The 22,294-nt window shown below is 40.5% G+C and overlaps 1 protein-coding gene across 6 annotated transcripts in view; it reads right to left on the bottom strand.

The window, feature by feature from the left end:
* THRB (thyroid hormone receptor beta) overlaps nucleotides 1-22,294 on the bottom strand; it is a 261,740-nt gene that overhangs the window by 13,010 nt on the left and 226,436 nt on the right. For all 6 annotated transcript variants that reach the window (XM_053262095.1, XM_053262094.1, XM_053262093.1 and 3 more), the window contains 4 exons: nucleotides 15,900-16,000; nucleotides 9,928-10,075; nucleotides 4,359-4,564; nucleotides 1,975-2,121 (listed from right to left, as the gene is read on the bottom strand). In XM_053262095.1, coding sequence (XP_053118070.1) covers nucleotides 1,975-2,121; nucleotides 4,359-4,564; nucleotides 9,928-10,075; nucleotides 15,900-16,000 — 602 coding nt within the window. The remainder of the gene's footprint in view (nucleotides 1-1,974; nucleotides 2,122-4,358; nucleotides 4,565-9,927; nucleotides 10,076-15,899; nucleotides 16,001-22,294) is intronic.

Below are 22,294 nucleotides of genomic sequence, written 5' to 3'. Positions count from 1 at the left end.
TGGGTTTTTAGTTTTATTTTATTTTTTAATCTGCATCTTGCCTTTCTCTTAATAATCAAGGCAAAGGTTGTTCTATGAGCATTGCTTCCTGCTATTTGCCTAGGTTTCCTAAATGAAGAATCTAGAACTAAATTAAATTTCTAGCTTTACAGTTCTAACAATGAAATAATACAGACAATCTTCCTCACATACAAGAATGTTACGCAGCATTCTTGGGAAGTAGACATACCAGTCATCATGCTTGGACCCATTTCTTGTTTTCTATCCTGACAAAGGCATTCCCAAGATTTGTTAGGGGGAATTTTGGGTATGTCAGTCATCAAATACATACGAGCCTCACATGTATGGAGATGGGGACTATATTTAAGTGGTAAAGTGTTCTGCTTTTCATACAGAAGGTCCAAGGTCCAATGCCTGATATCTCCACATAGGGCAGGGAAAGGCTTCTGTTGAAACTCTGCCAATCAGTGTAGACCTTACTGAACTAGGAACATAGGAAGCTGCCATATACCGAGTCAGACCATTGGTCTATCTAGCTCAGTATTGCCTTCACAGACTGGCAGAGGCTTCTCCAAGGTTGCAGGCAGGAATCTCTCTCAGCTCTATCTTGGAGATGTCAGGGAGGGAACTTGGAACATTCTGCTCTTCCCAAAGCGGCTCCATCCCCTGAGGGGAATCTTCTGGTGCTCACACTTCTAGTACCCATTCAAATGCAAACCAGAGCAGACCCTGCTTAGCTAAGGGGATAAGTCATACTTGCTACCACAAGATCAGCTCTAGATGGACTAACGGCCTTATATGGTAGAAGGCTGCTTTCACTGTACCTATTTCTTGGTTACATTGAATGTAATTAGGAGGTAGCCAGGTTGAGGCAGGTTGAGGAGCATGTTTGTTCCTCTGCAAACTCCTTCCTTCCTGGGCCTGCCCTTTCCACCATCCCTTGCAGTTACTCCTAATGTGGTCCACCACTGCATCCACCACAGGGAAGTGCATGCATCTCTTCCTTGCACGGACAATGGCCAAAGAGGCGATGGTGTGTGTGAATGTCCAATGTAGGGAAACTGAGGGGCGAGACCAATGCTCATTCTCAAGGTTTCCCTGAGCAGTGCTGAGGGTGGGGCTGGGGAGGTGGGGTGGGCAAGGTGCAAGTTTTCTACTGATTTTAACCAGACTGGGCCATGGAAGGGGAATAATAATAATTTGTTGGCCGCCCTATAACAAATTGTTCTCTGTGCAGCTCACAAAGTAAAACAACAAAACAGTTGAATAAGATGTACAGTTAAAACACATTAAAACAAAACAAAACAAAACAAAACAAAACAGTCCAGGATTAAAAAAAAATCTACTTTTTGCATCGTTGGGGGGGACGACGGGACTTTGAACTTGCAGTAAAGCCTCACAGTAAACTTGCGGTAAAGCCTGCTGTGTGAAAAAATGCCCCGGTGTCTACAAGAACAAAGTGATGATGCCAGGTGAACCTTACTGGGGAGGCTATTCCACAAACAGAAGAAAATGGACTCTGGCATAGAAAGCCCCTTGGATTCATGGAACACTTTGAAGAGTGTTGCATGAGAAAAGTCACCCCAAATCCAGAAGAATTCTTCTGTTGCATAAGCTCATACACAAATCTTTGTGAAAGGTTTTTGCAAACCCCTTTAAAGGCCCACCACAGTTTATATGCTAAATTGCATATTTTCCTACTTATGATGTTTCTAGCACTGTAATGTAATCCCTGATACTATGCAAAGGCTTCCAGTAACACCTGTGTGAGAGTTCACAGAACAAGATAAACTCATTTTTTTCTTTCTGCTTAAAATTCTTTGTATCCAAGCCAATATAGCTGCACAGAACTTTATATTATTTCAGATTGTTATTTTAACTGTTGTAAGAGAAAGCAAATGTCACATTTTTAATGCAAAAAAAGCGTGTCCCTTAGTAGAAAGCAATAAAAAGTCACAGAAAATAAATCCGTACCTCACAGAACATAGGCAACTTTTTGGCAAAATCCACCACTCTTGTGATTGCTGGTGTGATGATTTTTGTAAACTGGCTGAAGGCTTCTAAATCTACTTTCCCGCCTTCTGGGGCATTTACTATTGGTGCTTGTCCAATGTCTTCTGGCTAATGATAGAAAATAAAAACATTGCAAGAAGACAATTCATTTATGATGGAGATGGTATCTTCTGAAACCATTGTGAGTACTAGCAGTTAAGATTTAAGTCTATTACTTAATGATGATTCTTTTAAAAAATTCAACCCACAGGTATTATTGCATAAAACAAACTTTTAAAGAGTATATTCAAAGAAATAACTTGCAAAAAAACCAAACTTTAAAGACACATAGGCTAAAATTCGGACTAAAAAAACGAGGACACAGCAATGTACAGGGAAGGAGGAGCAATTTTCACTTATCTTCCCTGCTTCCAGAAGTTCTCTGTATCGTCCAGAAATAGGTCCCTGTGGGTCATATATCTCTCAGGGACATATTTATGGAAGACACAGAGCACTTCTGGAGGTAGAGAAAATGGTTCCCCACTCACAGTGCACTGCCTGAGTGCTGGGGAAGACTCTGGTTATGTTAAGAGTAGCCTTCTGTTATGTCCATGCTTCATGAGTTAGGATGTCAGCCATAGATTTCTACCATAATTGTACCAGGATCCGAAATACAACCCAATAAAGTACTGAAAATACAGATCCAACAATAGAAATAATATCATGAAGATGCACACAATAATATATAATTATTAGAACAAAATATAGAACAAAATTGAAGGTGAATCATTAAAACCAAAAAATGCATAGCTGTTTAACCTTGGCTAGATTGATTGTCAGCCCATATATAGGTACTACTGGGTTTTCTTATGACCTACTCAGTATTGTTGAAATTTCTATGAACAAGTATGCAGGAAACATGAAACTCACTTTAACCTTTAACCAGTGGATCAAGAGATTTTTCATGAAGACGCTTAACAATTATGGTGTACTACAAGCTTTAAGAAGATTAATACATAACTCGTAAAGGAATATATCATCATTGAGAACTTGGACATTTGATCAGTAACATCTTATCCACTTGAGAAAGAAACTTCCAAGTGGCTGTACACAGGGTCTCTGTTGTGGTTATTATGGACTATTTTCAGTGGTTGAAGTTTATATTTCCATGTTAAACAGCTATATATTTGGTGCTTTTAGTAATTCGCATTAAATTTTGTCCAATATGTGTTAAGATACTATTGTGACCAACTTTATGAGATTTTGAGGCTGTTCTCATGAGCAGCGTAGCAAAGGTTAGGGCAGCCTCGCCTGGGAGACTGGGACTTGCATGCATCCCAGTACTCCCACCCAGCCTAACCCACTTCCTAGCCTGGCTGTTGGCCAAGGTTAAGGGAGCACTCCCGTAACCTGGCTGCTGGGATTGTGTGTCTTCTAGGGGTGCACACAGCCCAAGGAAACACAGAGACAGGTGCTTAGAGTGTCTGTCTGATGGGAAAATCCCCCCAAGCCACTGCACTCATCGTGTGGTGGCTTGTGGGATATCCGGAGGCCGGGGAAACTAGTCCCGGCAGCAGTGCGGATAGTGGTTCTCCTGGCAGCGCTGATCATGAAAGTGTGCGGCTCGCACTCGGAACATGATTGAGTGTCTGGGGGACATGATTGATTGTCTGGGGGAAGGTAGGTTGAATTCTGCCTCCCCCCGCCCTTCCTGCCCCACTATTGGTCATGTGAATGACCTCTATTTCTATTGTTGGATGTGTATTTTCAGCCATATATTTATAACGCACTATAACACACCACAGATTTAAAAAACACAGACATAGATTTGTAACACTCATGTGTGTAGGCAACTGAGAATCTTGCACATGTAGCAACTTTCCCCATCTATCTATATAATTTTGTGGGAAAAGTTTTGTTGCCTGAACATGAAAACTGAAGGCTACCACTGTTTCCCTCTGGCCCTCCTAGGAAATTCATCCTCCCTTGAATCCAAAAGGAATGAAAGACTTTTAGCATTAACTGGAGAGTCACAGGAGTGGATTTTTGATCTTTACAACAGTCTATTTAGGATTTCTTTCTGGCTATAGTCTTCTGGCTATAAAAAGTTAGTCTTCATGAAAAGCACAGAGCAGAATGCCCAAAGGCCTTAACATAGTGGCCAAAAGTTGCCTTTGGGAAACTCAATTATAGCAGCAGAGATGTACAGATTTGGTTAGTTGCATTTGTTTGCTGAAGTTCTATATAAAGAAAAAGATCTTCTGAATCAACAATTTATGGAAGTCAGACTGCTGGACCTCAATCTGCAACGTGCCCTCCCCAAAAAGGATATGAAAGGCACTAGGAGCACTCTGCATTTCTCCTACCAGAAATTTCCTTTTCTGTTTCCAGTGGCTTCCTTGTGCATTAGTGGCCACGTGTGCTTCAGTAACAATTTTGATAAGCTCCCACTCTTCATCCGTTGGCTCAGGTTTCAGCCCAATTGTTTTCTGCAACTCTTCCCGACGTCTCTTCTCTCGATTTTCCTCTATGAGTTTTCTTTTTGCTAGCCGCTTGCTGTCATCCAACACCACTAACAAGGGGGGGGAAACATATTAAAGAAAAACAGATTGGCAGATACTTCCTGGAACCATGTAATCTGTTTTGGGGATTAGGGTTATCTATCTTGGGAATGGAAAAGAAGCAGTCTGAGTAGCCAGTGCAAAATCTATCAGCCTTTTCCACATGTAGAGCCAACCACATGTACTATGGCCCCCTCCAAAAATCCAATACATTCCAGAATGTCTAAAATGTGATAGCAGGGGTGGAGCCATCACTGAGTGAACAGGTTCAAAGAACACAGGCCATTGCTAATCAGGGGCTGCACCTGGTGCCCCAGCCACACTTCCTGTGCCTGACATCATATGCATATAGTATGAAGTACTATAAATTTCCAAGTAAAGCTTAGAAAATACAGGAAACCATGAAAAAGCATCATATGCTTTCACTAGATGTATTTTCTTCCTAATGTTCTATGGCTTGAAGTAGGAAATATTATAAAAGATAACAAAAATTGTCCAAAAATAAAAGATAAGAAAAAATAAAGAAACGGTCTGCATTATGTATTATTAAATAGGTGTATTGCTAATGAAATAATGAGGTCATTCACACAATCAAAAACTGTGTTCTACCCGGGTTTGGGAGCTGTGTGCGCTCCCAATTTTTGGTTGTGTGGAAGTTGGAGAAAAACCTGGATAGAAGTGATTGTGTGGAAGCAAGGTAGGAGGAAAACCTGTAGCCTTTCCACCTACCTTGCTTCCACACAAGAACTTCTACCCAGGTTTTCTTCTTACCTTGCATCCACACAACCAAAAATTGGGAACACACACAGTTCTCAAACCCGGCAGAACACACTTTTTAATTGTGTGAATGACCTCAATAACTTATTTATAATTAGACTAAAGCAAATATTAATGCATGACTTGTAGTGCCTTTTTATGAACTACGATCCAGAATTAATCAGACATACACCATGATTAATGTAAACATTAAATTATTTGTTACAACCTCGCAAACATTATTACACTTAGATTTACACAGAATATTATTTTTAACTAACAGTGTCATACGGAAAATTCAAATGGGAAAAATTAGAACATCATAGTGCTACTTTGAGATTTCTCTTTTAAAAAAATTCTTCACTTCCAGGAGAGATGGAGCAGTGACTGAGGCAGGTTCATTTTAAAAAGACCTGCAGCAGATCCTTTTTGCAAACCTTTGCACAAGTCCAGGAAAGGGCATGGGGCAGGGGATTCTTGGGAATCATAGTCTTTACAGGGGCTGCTGCAACAATAGCCCCTCCTATAGGGTCTGGGGTAGAGGATGGAAAATACAACCCAGAAGGGGCCAGATGTAAAGTCCAGGCAAGGGAGGGAGGGGGGAAGTGACAGTCAAGCCCTCTAACCTGCTCCTCCTAACCTGTGTTTAGCATAAACACACCTTTGATTTTGGCAATAATTTTTGCAGAGACATTTCATGAAACTATAGCTAGTTCCAACTGATTGTTCTAGAGAAGCAAATAATAATGGCCACTCTTAATCTTTTGGGATGTTCTCTAAATTCATTAGGTTTTCCTTACACTTAGAAAATTGTGATCTTGAATATAGTTGTAGCAGGATAGCATTTGGAGTTCTTCAAGCCCCACAGTTTTTCTCCCAGACTCGAAACTTTACCAAACTTCAGGGCATTTCTATTTTAAACACAAAAACATATTTGACTTTGGCCCTTAGTCCTGCTATGGTACAATACCAGGAGCCCTGCCAGATGGTGATTTTACTTTAGAAGGGCAGCTCTTACCTATATCACCCAGATTTACATCTAAGTCCTTGCAAGCTATCAGGGAGCACTACATACAAGATTTGGGTTTTTCATTGCACATTAGAGCTTAGCCTGATTTATGTCTGGGTAAAAAATACCACTTTTTGTGTTGGGTTTTTGGGAAAATTTGTAATATCTGATATGCCCCATAACTCGCAGTATTTCACCCCTCTTAATTCCATGGTAAAGCCTGCTGTCTTGGAAAGAACCTGGTTCCAACTGATTGCTTCATAGCAACAGTGAACAGGTTCTATGCTTGGGGACCTTGACAGTTTCTATGTCCAGCTCCAATGATGGTCTGAACAAGCCTGAGCAAAACTTATATTGAGTGGCCCTTTAAAGCTGAAGTCTGGAACACTGAGTTAGGTCCCATGTGCTCTGGATAGATTTGTGTCCTTAAAGCTATATCTTGGCTTTCAGCATATGCTATGTCTTGGTAGGCCCTCTGGTGTAATTTGCCAAGAACAATTCAGCAATGTATATAGGTATTCTACAGTGATTTGTCTTTAAAACACCTGTTATGCACATTGTCAACTAATCAACCGGTATCCTATAGAATGCCTAAGCCGTATGTGAGAGAATAGACATTTAATACTTTGAATGGTGTGTTTTGGAATGTGGTAGAGAATGCTTAAGTATCTTTAGATTACCTGAATTTAAACATTGCCTCTAACATAATAGGAAAAGGGAAGGAAATCAGCTAGCTGAATGTAAACACTGAATTCTCAAAGAAAATAGAACAGTGCAATCTCAAACATGCTTACGCAGAAGTAAGTACATCTGAGGACAATATACTCGCTTATTATATATACTCACTGGTAAGTGTGTTAAGAATTGTAACCTAAATAAGATCGTATTTTATATCAAAGAACACAGTGCACCCAAAATAACATGTGGTAATTGGATTTTTCTCCTGCATGCCATATTTTCCACCTGTCTTGAACCTGACTTTTGCTAAAGTGAAGATTGCTCTGTTGTAAGATATTGGTTTAAGAGCCTTAGAACATAGGAACATGGGAAGCTGCCATATACTTAGCCAGACCATTGGTCCATCTAGCTCAGTATTGTCTACACAGACTGGCAGTGACTTCTCCAAGGTTGCAGGCAGGAATCTCTCTCTGGCCTATCTTGGTGATTCCAGGGAGGGAACTTGGAACCTAGATGCTCTTCCCAGAGCGGCTCCATCCCCTAAGGGGAATATCTTACAGTGCTCACACATGTAGTCTCCCATTCATAAAGGATCACCTTCCTTCTCCAAGTCGTTCAGGTTCTGTGAAGTTGAATTATAGAGAAAGTGAGCTGGGTTATCTCGAATGGATGCTCTATTGATAGCACTAGTTAGGGATGTATTGTATTGTATTTGTTTATTTCGGCCCAAGGCCAGCATACACTAGTTAGGGATGTGTGAATAGAATCATGGCCAAATTGATTCAACTCATATCTGGGTGATTTGAGTGATTCAGCCTCAAATAGTATCACCCTTGAGGTGATACTTGCTTTGAGTTTTAATCAATTCAGTGATTCGGGCCTCCATTTTGTCCCCAGCAACCTCCATTTTGTCCCCTCCAAGCTTCTGCCATCACTGCCAGGGGTGAATTCTGAGGAATTTTTATGTGTTCATTCTCGGTTGAGAAAGGACTTCTTCATAGGGATTCCCTATGAATAGGGATTCTCTATGAAGAAGTATTTTTACAGCTGAGCACCCACAACACATAAAAATTCCTAAAAATTCACCCCTATGCCCGATTCCTTTGGTGGTTGGGAGGCATTTGGCACCTATGGGTCCTGCCACCCAACCCACTTTGGTGCCCCCTAGCCCTTAAAAATTAAGCTGAATTGATTTGAATTTGAATCAAATCTAATTCTAATCTAATTGACAGCAGATTTAAGCTCAAATTGAATCATTCTGATTAGATTCAAACCCGAATTGAATTGCAAAAATTGATTTGTGCACATCCATAGCACCAGCTCAACTGTCACTTATGCTTGATTAATATAGTTCAAATTTTCAAGGGCTAAACTGAAGAGGAGGAGGCACTTTGACTGTCATTCTCATATTCTACATACTGACAGTGTTAAATTGTGATTTACTTTATAAAGACAACAATGAACTACCTGGCAGACATTGATAAGGAAAACATCTGAGTTTTCATTAGCAATAACTGATCAGTACTGACATAGATGGCATTATAAGGTAAAAGGGCATTTTTAGCAAAACATACTTGATAAGGAAGCTTTAGGCTTGTATTTGTAAATAAGCAGGCTCCCTTCTCCCCCACTCTGTGCCACATAGCAAATCACTTTTGAAACTGAGTGAACATTAAAAAATAACTTGTGACGTGCCACTGCACATGTCAACATTATGGGAGGAGAGCTGGTCTTGTGGTAGCAAGCATGAATTGTTCCCTTTGCTAAGCAGGGTCTGCCTTGGTTTGTATTTGAATGGGATACTACATGTGAGCACTGTAAGATCCCTTAGGGGATGGGCCACTCTGGGAAAAGCATCTGCATGTTTGCATGCAGGAGGTTTCAAATTCCCTCCCTGGCATCTCTAGATAGTAGGGCTGTGAGAGACTCCTGCCTGTAACCTTGGAGAAGCTGCTGCCAGTCTGTGTAGACAATACTGAGCTAGATGGACCAATGGTTTCAGTGTGTAGACAATACTGAGCTAGATGGACCAATGGTCTCAGTAGAAGGCAGCTTCCTATATCCGTATATAAGGTTTTAAATCATTTGGGTCTCTGAATTTTATTTAACTTTATAGAAAAATTTAGAAATCACTCTTGGCAACCAAAAAAAAGTAGCTCTCAGGAGACTGGCCTTTACTTTGCTTTAAAAAACAAACAAACCATACAAACCCCACTATCATTCTCTAGAACAGGAATAGGCAAGCCTGGCGCTCCAGCTGCTGTTGAACGACAATAAATGGGGGCAGGAGATAATGGGAGTTTTAATTCAACAACAACTGAAGAGCTAAGGTTGCCTACCCCTGCTGTTGAATTTGGCACTCGAGAATTTACTCTAGTAGCCACTATTAAGCTTTCAGGATTTTCACTTTAAGTGAGTCACTCCCATTTATACTATTCAAAGAAACTCCTGTAAATCTCCTGAGCAACTTGGGCAACCTAAGTTGACTACAGATTAATCTTGTAGCCATACGCTCTGCTTCCTTCGGAGTGGAGTAGCGATCCTTTTCTTTTTGGCTAAAAATAAAACAGACAACTGCAGGATGACGCATACAACAACAGCACCCAACTTCCCATTCTTTTAAACATGGTAATTCCAACCCACCCACCCACCCCGCAAGAAGCTTCTCCACAGGCTCCCACTCTTGTGACAGACATTGTTCATCTCTTGAATATTGTGCAAAATCGACAGGGGCAAAATAAAGCCCGGCCTTATCAAGAGTAAATAGAAGATTAAAGCTCTGTGGAGAAATTATCTGGGCAGAACAAGCAATATTTTGAATCAACATGTAATATAAAAAATTTTGTTTTTTAAAAAGCAGTGATTACAATGTACTGAAATGGAGATAACTAATCAGACCAAATAACACAGCAAAATAAGGAAGCAGCTTACAATCTGTTGCCATGCCAACATAGATGCATTTCTTGAAGCGACATTCCTGGCACTGGTTTCTTGTGACTTTGTCTATCACACATTTTCCTTCATATTTACAGGAGTAGGTTGGGTGAAGATTTTTCTGAATAGTTCTTCTGAAAAAACCCTAAGTGGAGAGGAGAAGGCAAAACAATACCAGCATTTTTTCACTTTTATGGCTATGGAGACCTTAACAATTGAATGTTTATTTATGCAGATATTTATACAGAGATAAAACAGCAAATTTACAAACACTTAAGATATGCAAAACTGTAATCCTAGAGTGGCAGCCTCCTCCTTCAGGTCTAAAAGACGAGCAGGGGATGTTGCTATTCTGTTGGACTGAAGCATGTCAAGGTTTTCAGTCATTTAGGTCTCTGAGTTTTAACTATAATTATTATAACGATAATTTTAGAAATCACTCTTGGCAACCAGGAAGAAGCATCTTGTAGTGAACTGGTTTTACTTGGGATAGCTGTTTGGTAGGGATGTGCACTGAACTGTTTGGTGCTCTGTTCTGAGAGCACCGAACTGGTTCTGTGGACCGGCATTTGAGCTAGTTTGGAGGGGGGGAGTTCCTTTAAGGGGCAGGGGGAGGCACTGCCTCCCTGTCAACTCCCGCCCCGCTGCTTTCCCCCAGCTGGCGCTCTCATAAAAAGCGGGCACTTCCTGCAGTCCCGGACAGCGGAAGCCCAGAAATGGCCAACTCGTGTGCGCACAGCATGCATGCACATGCGCATCGGTAATTTCCGGGGCACAGCTGACCGGGGCTGCAGGGAGCCACTCGGCAGCCCTACGTGCCCATTTTTTACAAGAGCACTGGTGGGGGGAAAGCGGCGGGGCAAGGACTGGCAGGTAGGCAGCACCTCCCAGGTGTGAATGAAACCACTTCCGTGCACATTGCTACTATTCAGATATTCTTTGTATTTAGGTTTAATATTTTGTTGATTTGCCATCTGGGAGGAAAACAGTTGAATCTGTTTAGCTTGGAGAAGAGAAGACAAAAAGGGAACATGACAATATCCTATATGAAAAGATGTAAGATAACAGATGGGGACCAGATGTTCTCCTTGTCTACTGTAGACAAGACAAGAGACAGTGGTTCAAATTACACCTGAAAAAAGTTTGGTTGTTTATTAGGAAAACTTTCTAATTTTAGAAATGGTGGAGTACTGTTACAGTAGAATCGCAATTACTGGAGCACTTAAAAGTACAGATTTAGATTTTAGGATCTAAATGTTAGGTGGATTTAGTTCTTGGACCTCTTGATTAGACTCCTCTTAAGGGCACTAAATCTAGTAATCTCCATAATGTGAGATCAAGCTGCATAATCCTTTGATAAGGATGGCTTTAGATAGGACCCCATTCTTATGATACCTTAGGTTATTTGTTCTAGAGGGGTAGCTATGAAGTTTTTCACACCAGGCTTTTCATTTGCATCTCCTCAAGAATGGAGGCTGTGTGTTCACATATCGGCCAAATTTACTCTGAAATCCCTGCAAGTTACCAGGAATTTCAACTTCAAACACAGTTCGGGTTTTTCATCTCTCATTAGAGTTATTAGATATAAGTTGCTCATTTATATTGGGGTAAAAAAACCCACTTTCTGCATCGGTTTAAAAGGGCAACTTTGAACTTGGAATAAAGCCTCGCAGAAAAGCCTGCTGTCCGGGAAAGCTCCATGGCGCTTTCCAGACTAGCTGCTCAACAGCAGCAAAACGCCTCCGTTTATGCAAGTCGCATGTGAAATGTAAACTGCAGGGGGAGCAGTCTCATGGAAACTAACAACCTGAAAAAACAGCAACTTATTTATGCTGGATATATGATGTCCTATCTCTATATTGCAGCAATTAAATTTGAGACAAGGCATTGGAAATGTGAGCGGCACCCTGATGTCCATGTAGGGACTGTGGTGTCTCAATACAGGAAGTGTGGAAGCACACTTCAGAGATTTGTCATGACCCCGTTGCAGGGTGTAATCTGGAAAGTGCCTATGTGAATTTGTTGCAAAAAAACAAAAACAAAGAGTCTTGTGGCACCTTGAAGACTAACAAATTTATATTAATATTAGCTTTCGGGGACTAAAGACCACCTTTTGCAACTCAGTTTCTCTAGGATTTGAAGGGTGAAGACAGGCATGGACATTTACAAATCAGTAAGGCTGCTGGAAAGCACTCTCATTCAGTCAGACTTCCCTCTCCTCTCCAGTGACAAGCAGAAGAGAGTGGCAGTAAAATCAGTTGTGGACAGTGCTGATTGGCTGAAGTCAGTCACAAACTCTTATCTTTTCAACAAATCCCAGGAATGTTTTGAGCAAGAGCTCAAAGACTCAATGATTATATATCTACCCTTCTGGTTCCCAAGAATGTGGCCATATGCAGGCTGACTCAGTGTTCAGTTTACTAGTATATACAAATACTGTTGTGTAAATATTTATTTATTTATTTTATTCGATTCCTATACTGCCCTTCCAAAAATGGTTCAGGATGGTTTACACAGAGAAACAAGATGGATCCTGTCTCCAAAGGGCTCAAAATCTAAAAAGAAACATAGGATAGGCACCAGCAACAGACACTGGAAGTACTGGGCAGGGTGCCTCTGAGTACCAGTTGCAGGGGAGTAATGGCAGGAGAGAGGGCACGACCTCAACTCCTGTCTGTGGCTTCCAGCGGCATCTGGTGGGCCACTGTGCAAAACAGGATGCTGGACTAGATGGGCCTTGGGCCTGATCCAGCAGGGCTGTTCTTATGTTCTTACTGTGCTGGGGGTGGATAGGGCCAGTTACTCTCCCCCTGCTCAATAAAGAGAATCACCACGTTAAAAGGTGTCTCTTTGCCAGATTAGCAGGGGTTGAATCCAGGCCCGCACTGAAGACTGTAGATCTCAGTGTGACTTCCACATCATGTGCTTCTGCCCTCTTAGACACCATGCAGCCTTCATTTCTTTTGCCTCACAGAGAAAATGCTGGCATTAGCTACTTTGGCTTGCATAACTTTTATAATAATTGCCTTTTCAATGGCAATAGTTTCAATATTTAACTGATTCTGGTAGGAGCCTAGATGCGATTTGCCCCATTAAAAATTGACTAAGTGCTCAGAAGAGGGTTCACCTTTATTTATTTCAGTTATATTCCGGCCACCCATCAAGAAGCTCGAGATGGTGTACATTATCCAGCTCCAAATAGCTGAAGCTGAATAATCTGCACAGGACCACTGGCGTCATGTGGAGGCGACCATTCTCACTGCTCATCTGCACAGTGCTGTCTTTTCCCCATGTCTTTTAAGAAGTGGAGATTCTTAAAGGGAAATGGAGCCCTAGCAAGCTGCAGCAATGTCTAGGAGGGCATGTGAGGAGTGCTGGGAAGTAGATCTGGTCTGGTGGTAGCAAGCATGACTTGTCTCCTTTGCTAAGCAGGATCCATCCTGGTTGCATATGAATGGAAGACTAGAAGTGTGAGCACTGTAAGATCTTCCCTTGGGATGGGGCTACTCTGGGAAGAGCATCTGCATCCTGGTCTTGTGGTAGCAAGCATGTATTGTCCCCTTTGCTAAGCAGGGTCCACCCTGGTTGCATTTGGATGGGAGACTACATGTGAGCACTATAAGATATTAGTGTTAGGAGATGGAGCCACTCTTGGAAGATCATCTAGGTTCCAAGTTCCTTCCCTGGCATCTCCAAGATAGAGCTGAGAGAGGCTCCTGCCTGCAACCTTGGAGAAGGCACTGCCAGTCTGTGTGGACAATCCTGAGCGAGATGGACCTATGGTCTGACTCAGTATATGGCAGCTTCCTATGTTGGCATGGAGAAAGTTCCAAATTCCCTCCCTGGCATTTCCAAGATAGGGCTGAGAGAGATTCCTGCCTGAAACCTTGGAGAAGCTGCTGCCAGTCTGTGTGGACAATCCTGAGCGAGATGGTGTGACTCAGTGTATGGCAGCTTCCTATATTCCTAGAGTCCTTTCCAGTGTTTCCCCCAATGGAGCTCTATAGGGAAAGCACTGGACAGGACAACACTTCCCAGCACTCTCTGCACACCTCCCCTGCTGTTGCTGGCCGGGCTCAGTTTCTCTTTGAGGGACTCCACTGGTGCTGGGGAAAGCAGAGAGAAAAGTTATTGTTCCCCACAGAACATAGGTGAAAAACATGAAAGTTAGGGCTTAAAATTACTAAAATGTTTTGATATCACATACATATACATGCAATCATGTATTTATATCAACAACACTCTGGTCTGTATATGCCTATACTGTAAATAAACAAAACAAGTCTCACTTTGTCCATGTAAAAAGTGAAATATATATTTAAAAAAATAGTTTCCTAAGCTTGCTGCGGTCAGCTTTACATATTACAATAAAGCCACCCAAAGTGATCTAAAGTATAAAGATTATAGGTTAAAATTAAAATTGCCAAACAAGTTTCAACAACTTGTAGCCTAAATACAATAACTAGTGATTATTTAAATCACTGAAGTAGACCACAAGGTTAAAGAGTTGAAATAACTTTCATATATATTTTTATTGATAATCTGGTTAAGCCACAGGAGTCTGCCTATACTCGCCTGTGACACTTGCATTTTACTTTTAATCAACAAAAAGCAATAGTGGTGGCAAGGACAATGAAATTTTGAAGAGAATACAAGTTCTGCTAGTATAAACAGAAGTGGCTCAAAGGAGATCAACAGATAAAATGCTACTTTACCATTATTTGACCCAACCACTTTAAATAATTGCATGCATGACAAATTCAAAAAATATATAAATTAATAATTAATTAATATATAAATTCCAACCTGAAAAAATTAACCTGTATTAAAAAGGATCAGTTGTACACCAGTATTAGTATTATGCATAACAGATGTTCTTTCCTAACAAGTATGTATATCTATATCCAGCAGCTTTACACACATGGCTTTTAGTTCAAATCTATTCCAGAATGGAGGGTGCCAATCCACATATTAGCTGCATCTACCCCAAAGCCGCTGCAGGCTATCAGGGACCAGCACAGATAGGACTCTGTTTCCCCCCAAATCAAGGCTGCTCATTCTGGCTTAGCCCGAATGATGTTCATCTTTTTAAAATCCTCTATTTTCAGCGGCTTTAAAAAAACAAACAAACCTAAAGCTTCTGTTATGCCCCACCGCTTTTCCCTTGACGTGACCATTGCCAATACTTCAGCGTTTTTCAAAAGTCAATGAAGGGGAATTTGACAGCTGTGTTGTGTATGGTCTGCTCTGAGTGATTTGCAATTGCAAGCATGGCGGCGGGTGAGGGGAGGTTTGTGGCAGATTGGTGAAATTCTGTGGAGGGAGCCCAGAAGGGGAGGGGGAGGGAGACATTCCTGAGTTAAACGCAAGCACAAACTGCAAAATGTGGGTCTTCCTATGCTTTACATTGGCTTTAGATATGCAGAATGGAGACTACAGCTTTGATGTAACCTGAGCCCTTTTTGTCTGAGCGGATTCCATAAGCCTGCATTTTTATTCATTACAGAGAGAAAGCAATGATTTCTACTTTAAACTTCCCTGCCTCTTAAATGGTCTGCGGTGTGTGTGGCAGGGGGACATGAGGTGCTGAAGGCAGTTAAGTGTTCTGCTGTTTGATCCGGCTGCTTGGAAACTTGTCATGCTGTTGTTCTGTAACAAGCTGTCAAACTAACAACAACAACAACAACTCACTAGCCTCCTCTGTGATGTGATTAGCTGGAGGAGAACCCCGTAGCAAGAGATGGGGATGAACAGGAAAAAGATCTGCCAGGGATTGCGGAGACGAGCCGGCCCTATGTGAACTGTCCATTTGATCCCCTGACTTAAATATTTTGTGAGTCTGCTGCGAAGCAGGTTCTCTCTTCAGATACCCCACAGCTTGAAGCCATGTGTGAATAACTCCCTGGAGAACATCCAGCAGCTGGCTTATCATTTCCAACACCCAACCTTTTGGTCTGGTTATTATTTACCTTGCAACCTTCACAAGTGATGCAGCGATAGTGATATCCAGTGGCTTTGTCACCACACACAACACATAGCTCGTCCTTGTCTAAGTAACTGGGGATGTACCCTGCAAAGGGGGAGAGAGAGAGAGAGAGAGAGAGAGATTGTTAATGAAGATGTTATAAGTAGAACAATCATACGTATTCAATACAGTAGTTTTCACTGCAATCACTTATTCTGAGAAAACACCTCCTTAAGTGAAAGGCAGGAAACACATGAAGCTACCAAAGCGGCTAAGTCAAAAGACGCTTCATAATAAACAATATGCAGAGAAAGGTTACAGAATGTCAAATCTGCAGAAATGACTCAAGAAGAGCCAATATTAGCATGTCAACACACACACTTCAGTCAAAAAGCACTTTTAAGTCGCTTTGATTCTGAATGGAAAAAAATAAGCATGTGCCTAACTCTCCTCCTGAATTTTGCCTAAATCATGCTTGCATTTTGGAAGGCAAAGCAACAACATAAGTTAAAACTGGAAAGAAGTACAAAGGGTTAAGATAAGTGTTACACATTAGAACAAGAGACAACAAACAGTGTATGTTGAGAGGAAATGGCAACAAATGATGTAGATGACCATAAATATCCTTTTTTTGTCTGAGTTTTTGGAGAAAATAAATGAAACTAGCTGGGCTGGGCGCAAAGCATCTGTGCCTCTAGTTCTCAGCCCACCCCCCTCCAATTTCCCCCCCCTCTGGCTGGCCTTCTGGCCAACTGCTTTTTCTGGTCGCCCCTCTGCTGCTTTCTTCCCCTGCTAGCAGCCGCCACCCTTCTTCACTCCACTTTCTTCACCCCCCCCTGCCACTGCCACCTTCTTCACCCCCTCGCCTCCGCTTTCTCCCCCCCCCACTGCTTTCCCCAGCACCACTTTCTTCAGCCTGCCGCTGCCTTCTCACTTTCCCCAGTGCCATTCTCTTGCCCATCCGTCCATTTCTGCCCGTTCAGTTTTCCCCCCAGCAGCTCGCTCTTGTGAGAACTGCCATGCGTGGGATTCGTGATGGGTACGTTTAAAATATAGATAGATAGATAGATAGATAGATCATTAACAGTCACTAAGACACGTAACAAAAGGGATGAGTCATTCAGGTTTAAACTAAAGAAGATTGTGTTAGAAATAACCAAGAAAAATTGGACCAACACAAATCAATGTTTTAGCAAACTATAGCAAATAGCAAACTATAAAATAAGGTGAAGGGGAGGCCTCAGTAAAGAGAAGGCTTCTGTAATGGGAAACTGTTTTGTTACAAAGCACAAAATAGAAGCTCCCAATTTCTTTCCTTGCTCATGAAGGAGGGAAGGAAGCTGGGAGCATGCAAGGCCAAGGCTTGTGCCTGCTCATTCTCATTACAACAAACTATGATTTGTTGTCATGTTTAACTAGCCCATTCTCTTCCAAAAGTTGCATTCCTTTGTGAATATTTTAAATCACGATTGCATATGTACATAGAATCAAACATGTTTTCTTTGTGGGCTGCTAGGATTTTTCACGATATCTTTCTAAACAATGATATTTTCCTACACTAACAAACTTGCAATCACGTTTGCTTTTAGGGCAATATGCTCATCAGTCAAATATTTAACCTTCAAAGAAAGAAAGAAAGAAAGAAAGAAAGAAAGAAAGAAAGAAAGAAAGAAAGAAAGAAAGAATATAACACAACCATCTGGAACTGGATCAATACAGAAATGGAGAACGCTTTCAATTGGGCCTGTACAGCTTGCAGCATAACAAGCCAAATATAGCCCTTTCAGTTATGTACTGTGACCTCCAAGATGTTCAGCAACCGTCACCACTCCTTGTTTGTAGTTTTGGCCAGAAAGTCAGCAGAAACTTAGGTTTATAGAGTCCCTGCTGGGTTGACCAGGCTGATGAGCAGCATTCATTTTGGTGGGCCATAAACTATATAAACCTCTTCAAATTATAGTTAATCTGGAGAAAGGGTAATTGGGCTAGAATAACATTTATTTATTATTATTATTATCTAGCAAAACAAGAACATTATTCTCAAAAATATGTACATTATATTTTAATTCTACAGTATTAGATTTCACAGAAGTCTATTGCAATCTGAAATCTCAGTTAAAATACAAAATAATGCACATTGCACCTATACGTAAGTAGACAGAAGATACCCAAAAGCACCTAATAGTTTGCAACTAACTGCTTGCCTACACATCTCTGGTGAGCAAGAATTATCTCCAGGTAAGACTACGTATTGAAATATTTTATTTGGAAAGCTCAGTGTCTGACTTTTTGGTACTCTTGAGTTTTGGTTTGAACAATTTATTCGTTAGCCTTAGATTCTAATTGAAACCAAATTTCAACTTTAAAAAATATATACACCTTTATCACTTATATTTCTTCTTCTTCTCAGTATCTTTCTTCACTTTCATTTCTTCCTATGGGCTTTTACTGGTTGTTATGAAAACTGTATAATGATAACTATTGAATGAACTGCTTGTGATGCAAACAATCAGAAGGAAACTGAGAAGAATTACATGTATGTATGGGAAGAGATCTTGGTGTCATAGCTTGATAGCCGATTCTCCCAGTGGTGGGTTATAGAGACCAGTTTTGGCTGAAGTTAGTCTATCTCTTCATGAAAGAATATCTTTCCATTTATCTCCCTGGTTTTTTGTTTGCTAAATGAAGAATAAGACTGCTGAAGGTTTAACTGATTTCTGTCACTTGCATATCTGGGGACAAGATGGGAATTTTGATTATAAAATATTGGTGGATATGTGGTTCCGTATTTACAATCTATGTACCTTTTCCTTATTGCAAAATTTGTGTTTTAACGCTTACATTTTCTTCTCCATTGAATTTTTATGTTTTAAATCGTTCTTTTGAGGCCAAGGTGAGAGTTCTATGGGAGGTTTGAGGTTCACTTTTTTCTCTGATGATTAGATTTAGTTTTTTAGATGTACCCCCTATTTCTTACAGATTATCTTAACTCATTCAAGTATACTTAAATATTATTACTCTGCACAAGTCTTTTCTTTTCTTTTCTTTTCTTTTCTCTGGCTTTCCTTGCTGTGGATGAGTCATTGCTCTAATTCATGTATGATTATGTCAATCTCAGAGATGTAACCGGTTTTATTTCTATTACTAATAAAAGCAGAAATTCTATTTTTTTTAAAAAGGATTATCTCCAGGCAACAAGGCAGACATATTTTTGTAAACTGGACAAAATAAGTTCAAGAAAGAAAACTCCTTTCTTCCATTTTGCAAAAATCTGTCTGCGTTGTTGCGTGGAGATCATTCGTTCTCAGCAGAGATGAAAAGGCAAATGGCTAGTTCTCCCCCTTTTAGGCTGTTGGTATGCCCCAAAAAATTATTGTTAGCACACTGTTGTTGTCAATGTGCTCACAGAGGCCTGCATTTTTGCTTTCATCCATTTTCAACAATGAAAAGCAAAAAGAGTCATCTCCTGAAAGACAAAACAGTTTCCCCCCAAGATGGGACAGCCTATCTGGTGTTAGCAATTAAGGAAGAATTTAGGAAGAATTAGAATGCTTAAATTAACTGATAAACTCTTGATTACAGAAGAAAATGGCTAACAAAAAGTTTCAAAGATTTTGGTAACAGTTTTCTTCTATAATCATTTTATTTACAAACCTATATCCTCAAAAGAGACAGAGCTGATTAATCCTTTCTTCCAAATATGACTGTTTAAGGGATGTTGAAGGGAGTCACTAGATTGAGGTGTGTATGGAGATCTTCCTTAAGATACAAAACACAAGTAGGCGAATAAGTATCCATCTGATGCCTTGAATGCATTCCAAGGCTCAAGATATCCAAAGTCTCCTTTCTGTGTGTCTAGCAGAGAAGATTCTGAAAGACTTCAACCAGCTATCCTGATGCTGTCATCTCTCAAGAGCTGTCTCCACATTTCAAGAAGCTCTACAAGGAACCCTTCCTACTTGGATGAACCCTGAAAGCATCATTCTATCAACACCATACAAAGATTATGGGCATAAAGGTGATCTCAGGGATCAACAGTAGATCCTTCTGAGGGCCCTGGTGCCTCAGCAGCTGCCCAACAATGCTGATCTCTGATGCCAGCCCTGTCCCTCTGAAACCTACTTCAACAAACCTAGGTTTATGTACTCCAGCTTCACATTAGCTAAATCCAGGTTTATGTAGTCTAACAGTAAGTAACTGTGTAATTACCATCCTCTTTCTTAATTACATTGCTGTGTATGCTCTGGATGGCTATTTAACATATTTGCAGGCAAATTGCTTTTTGAGCCTTTTGTAGGCTAGCTGTTTTTTGGAACTTGTTTGCAAGGCTTCTTGCTTCTAATAGGTGATAACCATTTCCGGATACATTGTTGTACAGGAAGTCCTCAACTTAAGGTGCTCCAAGTTAAGATGGATGGCACTTAAGATGTCCTCAGATTCTGGGCAAGAGAGTATTAATTGCTACTTTATACTCCTGTTGCCAAGGACAAGCACCATGCTTGATACCGTACAGTACAAAGAGTGGATCGAACACATCAGATGATCGCTGCAGTGAAGCCCTAGTGAATGACTGGCATTAGGACCTAGCAGCAGCACAAGAAAACTGGGAAGTACTGGGAGCCTGCAGCTGAATACCCTGCAGAGTATACTCCGAATACTCAATGCATCAGTGTGCATTTATATTTTTAACATAAAATGACAGCTATCCCTTGGTAATTTAAAACAGCCATTAGTAGTAAACTGAATGTAGTTTACTCTTATAGTATTTGTAAGTATTGCATAATGAAAATCAAGAAGGAAGATTATAAGTCTATCTTGAATTGGTTATCACCTTGTAAAAGCTGGTTCTCTCCTGATCTGAATGTGTTAAGTTATGCCAAGGGACAAGTATTCTAGTATCGGAACCTTTAGTTCTGAAATCTACTCAGCTTTGCAAATTTCACTCAGCCTCAAGAAGAAGCCATTTTGGAAAGAATGAATTTACAACAGTAAATAAAGAGGGAATCTGTGAATTTCTAATGAGAAAAGACAGATTAATTCATGTTTACCCTTTTGCTAAATGGGCTCTGAAAGGCATTATTTGAGGACTAACACTTGAGCAGTCCAACACAACCAAGGCAAGCAGAGGATGAAACAGATAAAACGTAATGGCAGTTTCTGCAAAACAAATTTGTATTGAAAGGCTCTGTAGAATGTTTGCAAAGACAAAATTTCCAATGCAAAATTCCCTAGAGCCTACAGAAAAACAGACATATAGCTTTTGCTGTTGAGAGAGTAGCAGATTAAAAAACACACTGCTGCATCTCAACACCTTAGAGCACCAAGGAAATGGTCCATGTTGACAGTAGCACAGATCTATACAGCCATTTCAAAGGCAAGGCACAGTAAAGCATTAATTTGGGATGTAGATGTGATATTTTGCTACGTACTAGCCCTATTCAACAAATGAATTAGATATAAGTTGACCACAGGAGTGCAGGTCATGACTTGAATGGAAGAGCTCAAGTAACCGTTAAAGACCTTGACCTTCATCTGTCTGGCATTTTTATGGCAGTTGAGATAAAGCTTCAGTCAGACTCCCAACCTGCAAATCTGTCTAATCTGAACTCTTGGCAAGACAAACTGCTCAGCAGGAGCAGATGCCCCTACCTTAGAAGAATGCACACCATAATCCAATATGAGCAATCCCTCTTGAAATCTATTACACTTGACCAAGATGAACACTTGGTCATTTGTCATCAACAAATAATGGTTCTACCATTATTTGTTGATGACAGCTCAAGTCATCAACAAATATATCATCAACAAATATATCAAGTCATCAACAAATTTATATCCAGTGGTTCTCTTGTATTATACTTTCAATCTAGAAGCAGAATCCCCATAGCCTCTTGCACTGGATTATTCACAGCTCTTACTACTGGATAACTGATCGTCAAGATTTCTGAGTCATTCACAAAGAAGAGTTCCACATGGATCGCCAGGAAATACTCATTAGCTAAAGAACCATTGCAGAGCTTTCAGCTAGTTGCAAGCTAAGGAGCATATCAGATTCCCATATTTGTACTCAAGCAGGATTTTAACAAGGATTATTTGAAATCCATTTGGCTAGTAAAAATTCTATTTCCTTGCCTGATCAAATTCATGTGGCCTTTATCAGCCAAAGCTCTTTTATTAAAGCGAGTGAATATCACTGCTTTGTGCTTCCCTCTTTTATTGGCGTAGGTACATTTTTCAAGAAAACACAAAATGAAGGATTATCCACCAGTCTGTCTTTACTTTTTAGAGCATATAAGTTTCAAACGTACTAGAGTTTTAGAAAACTGATATTCATGTTCAGGCCCTGCACTCTCTTTGTCTGGCAATCAAACTCATAATTTCAAAGACTTTAATAGCAGA

The sequence above is a fragment of the Hemicordylus capensis genome, chromosome 6 (assembly GCF_027244095.1).
Source record: "Hemicordylus capensis ecotype Gifberg chromosome 6, rHemCap1.1.pri, whole genome shotgun sequence".
NCBI classification, from domain to species: Eukaryota; Metazoa; Chordata; class Lepidosauria; order Squamata; family Cordylidae; genus Hemicordylus; species Hemicordylus capensis.
Note: the sequence above shows the minus strand (reverse complement) of the source record. Positions and strands in the feature narration are given on the sequence as shown.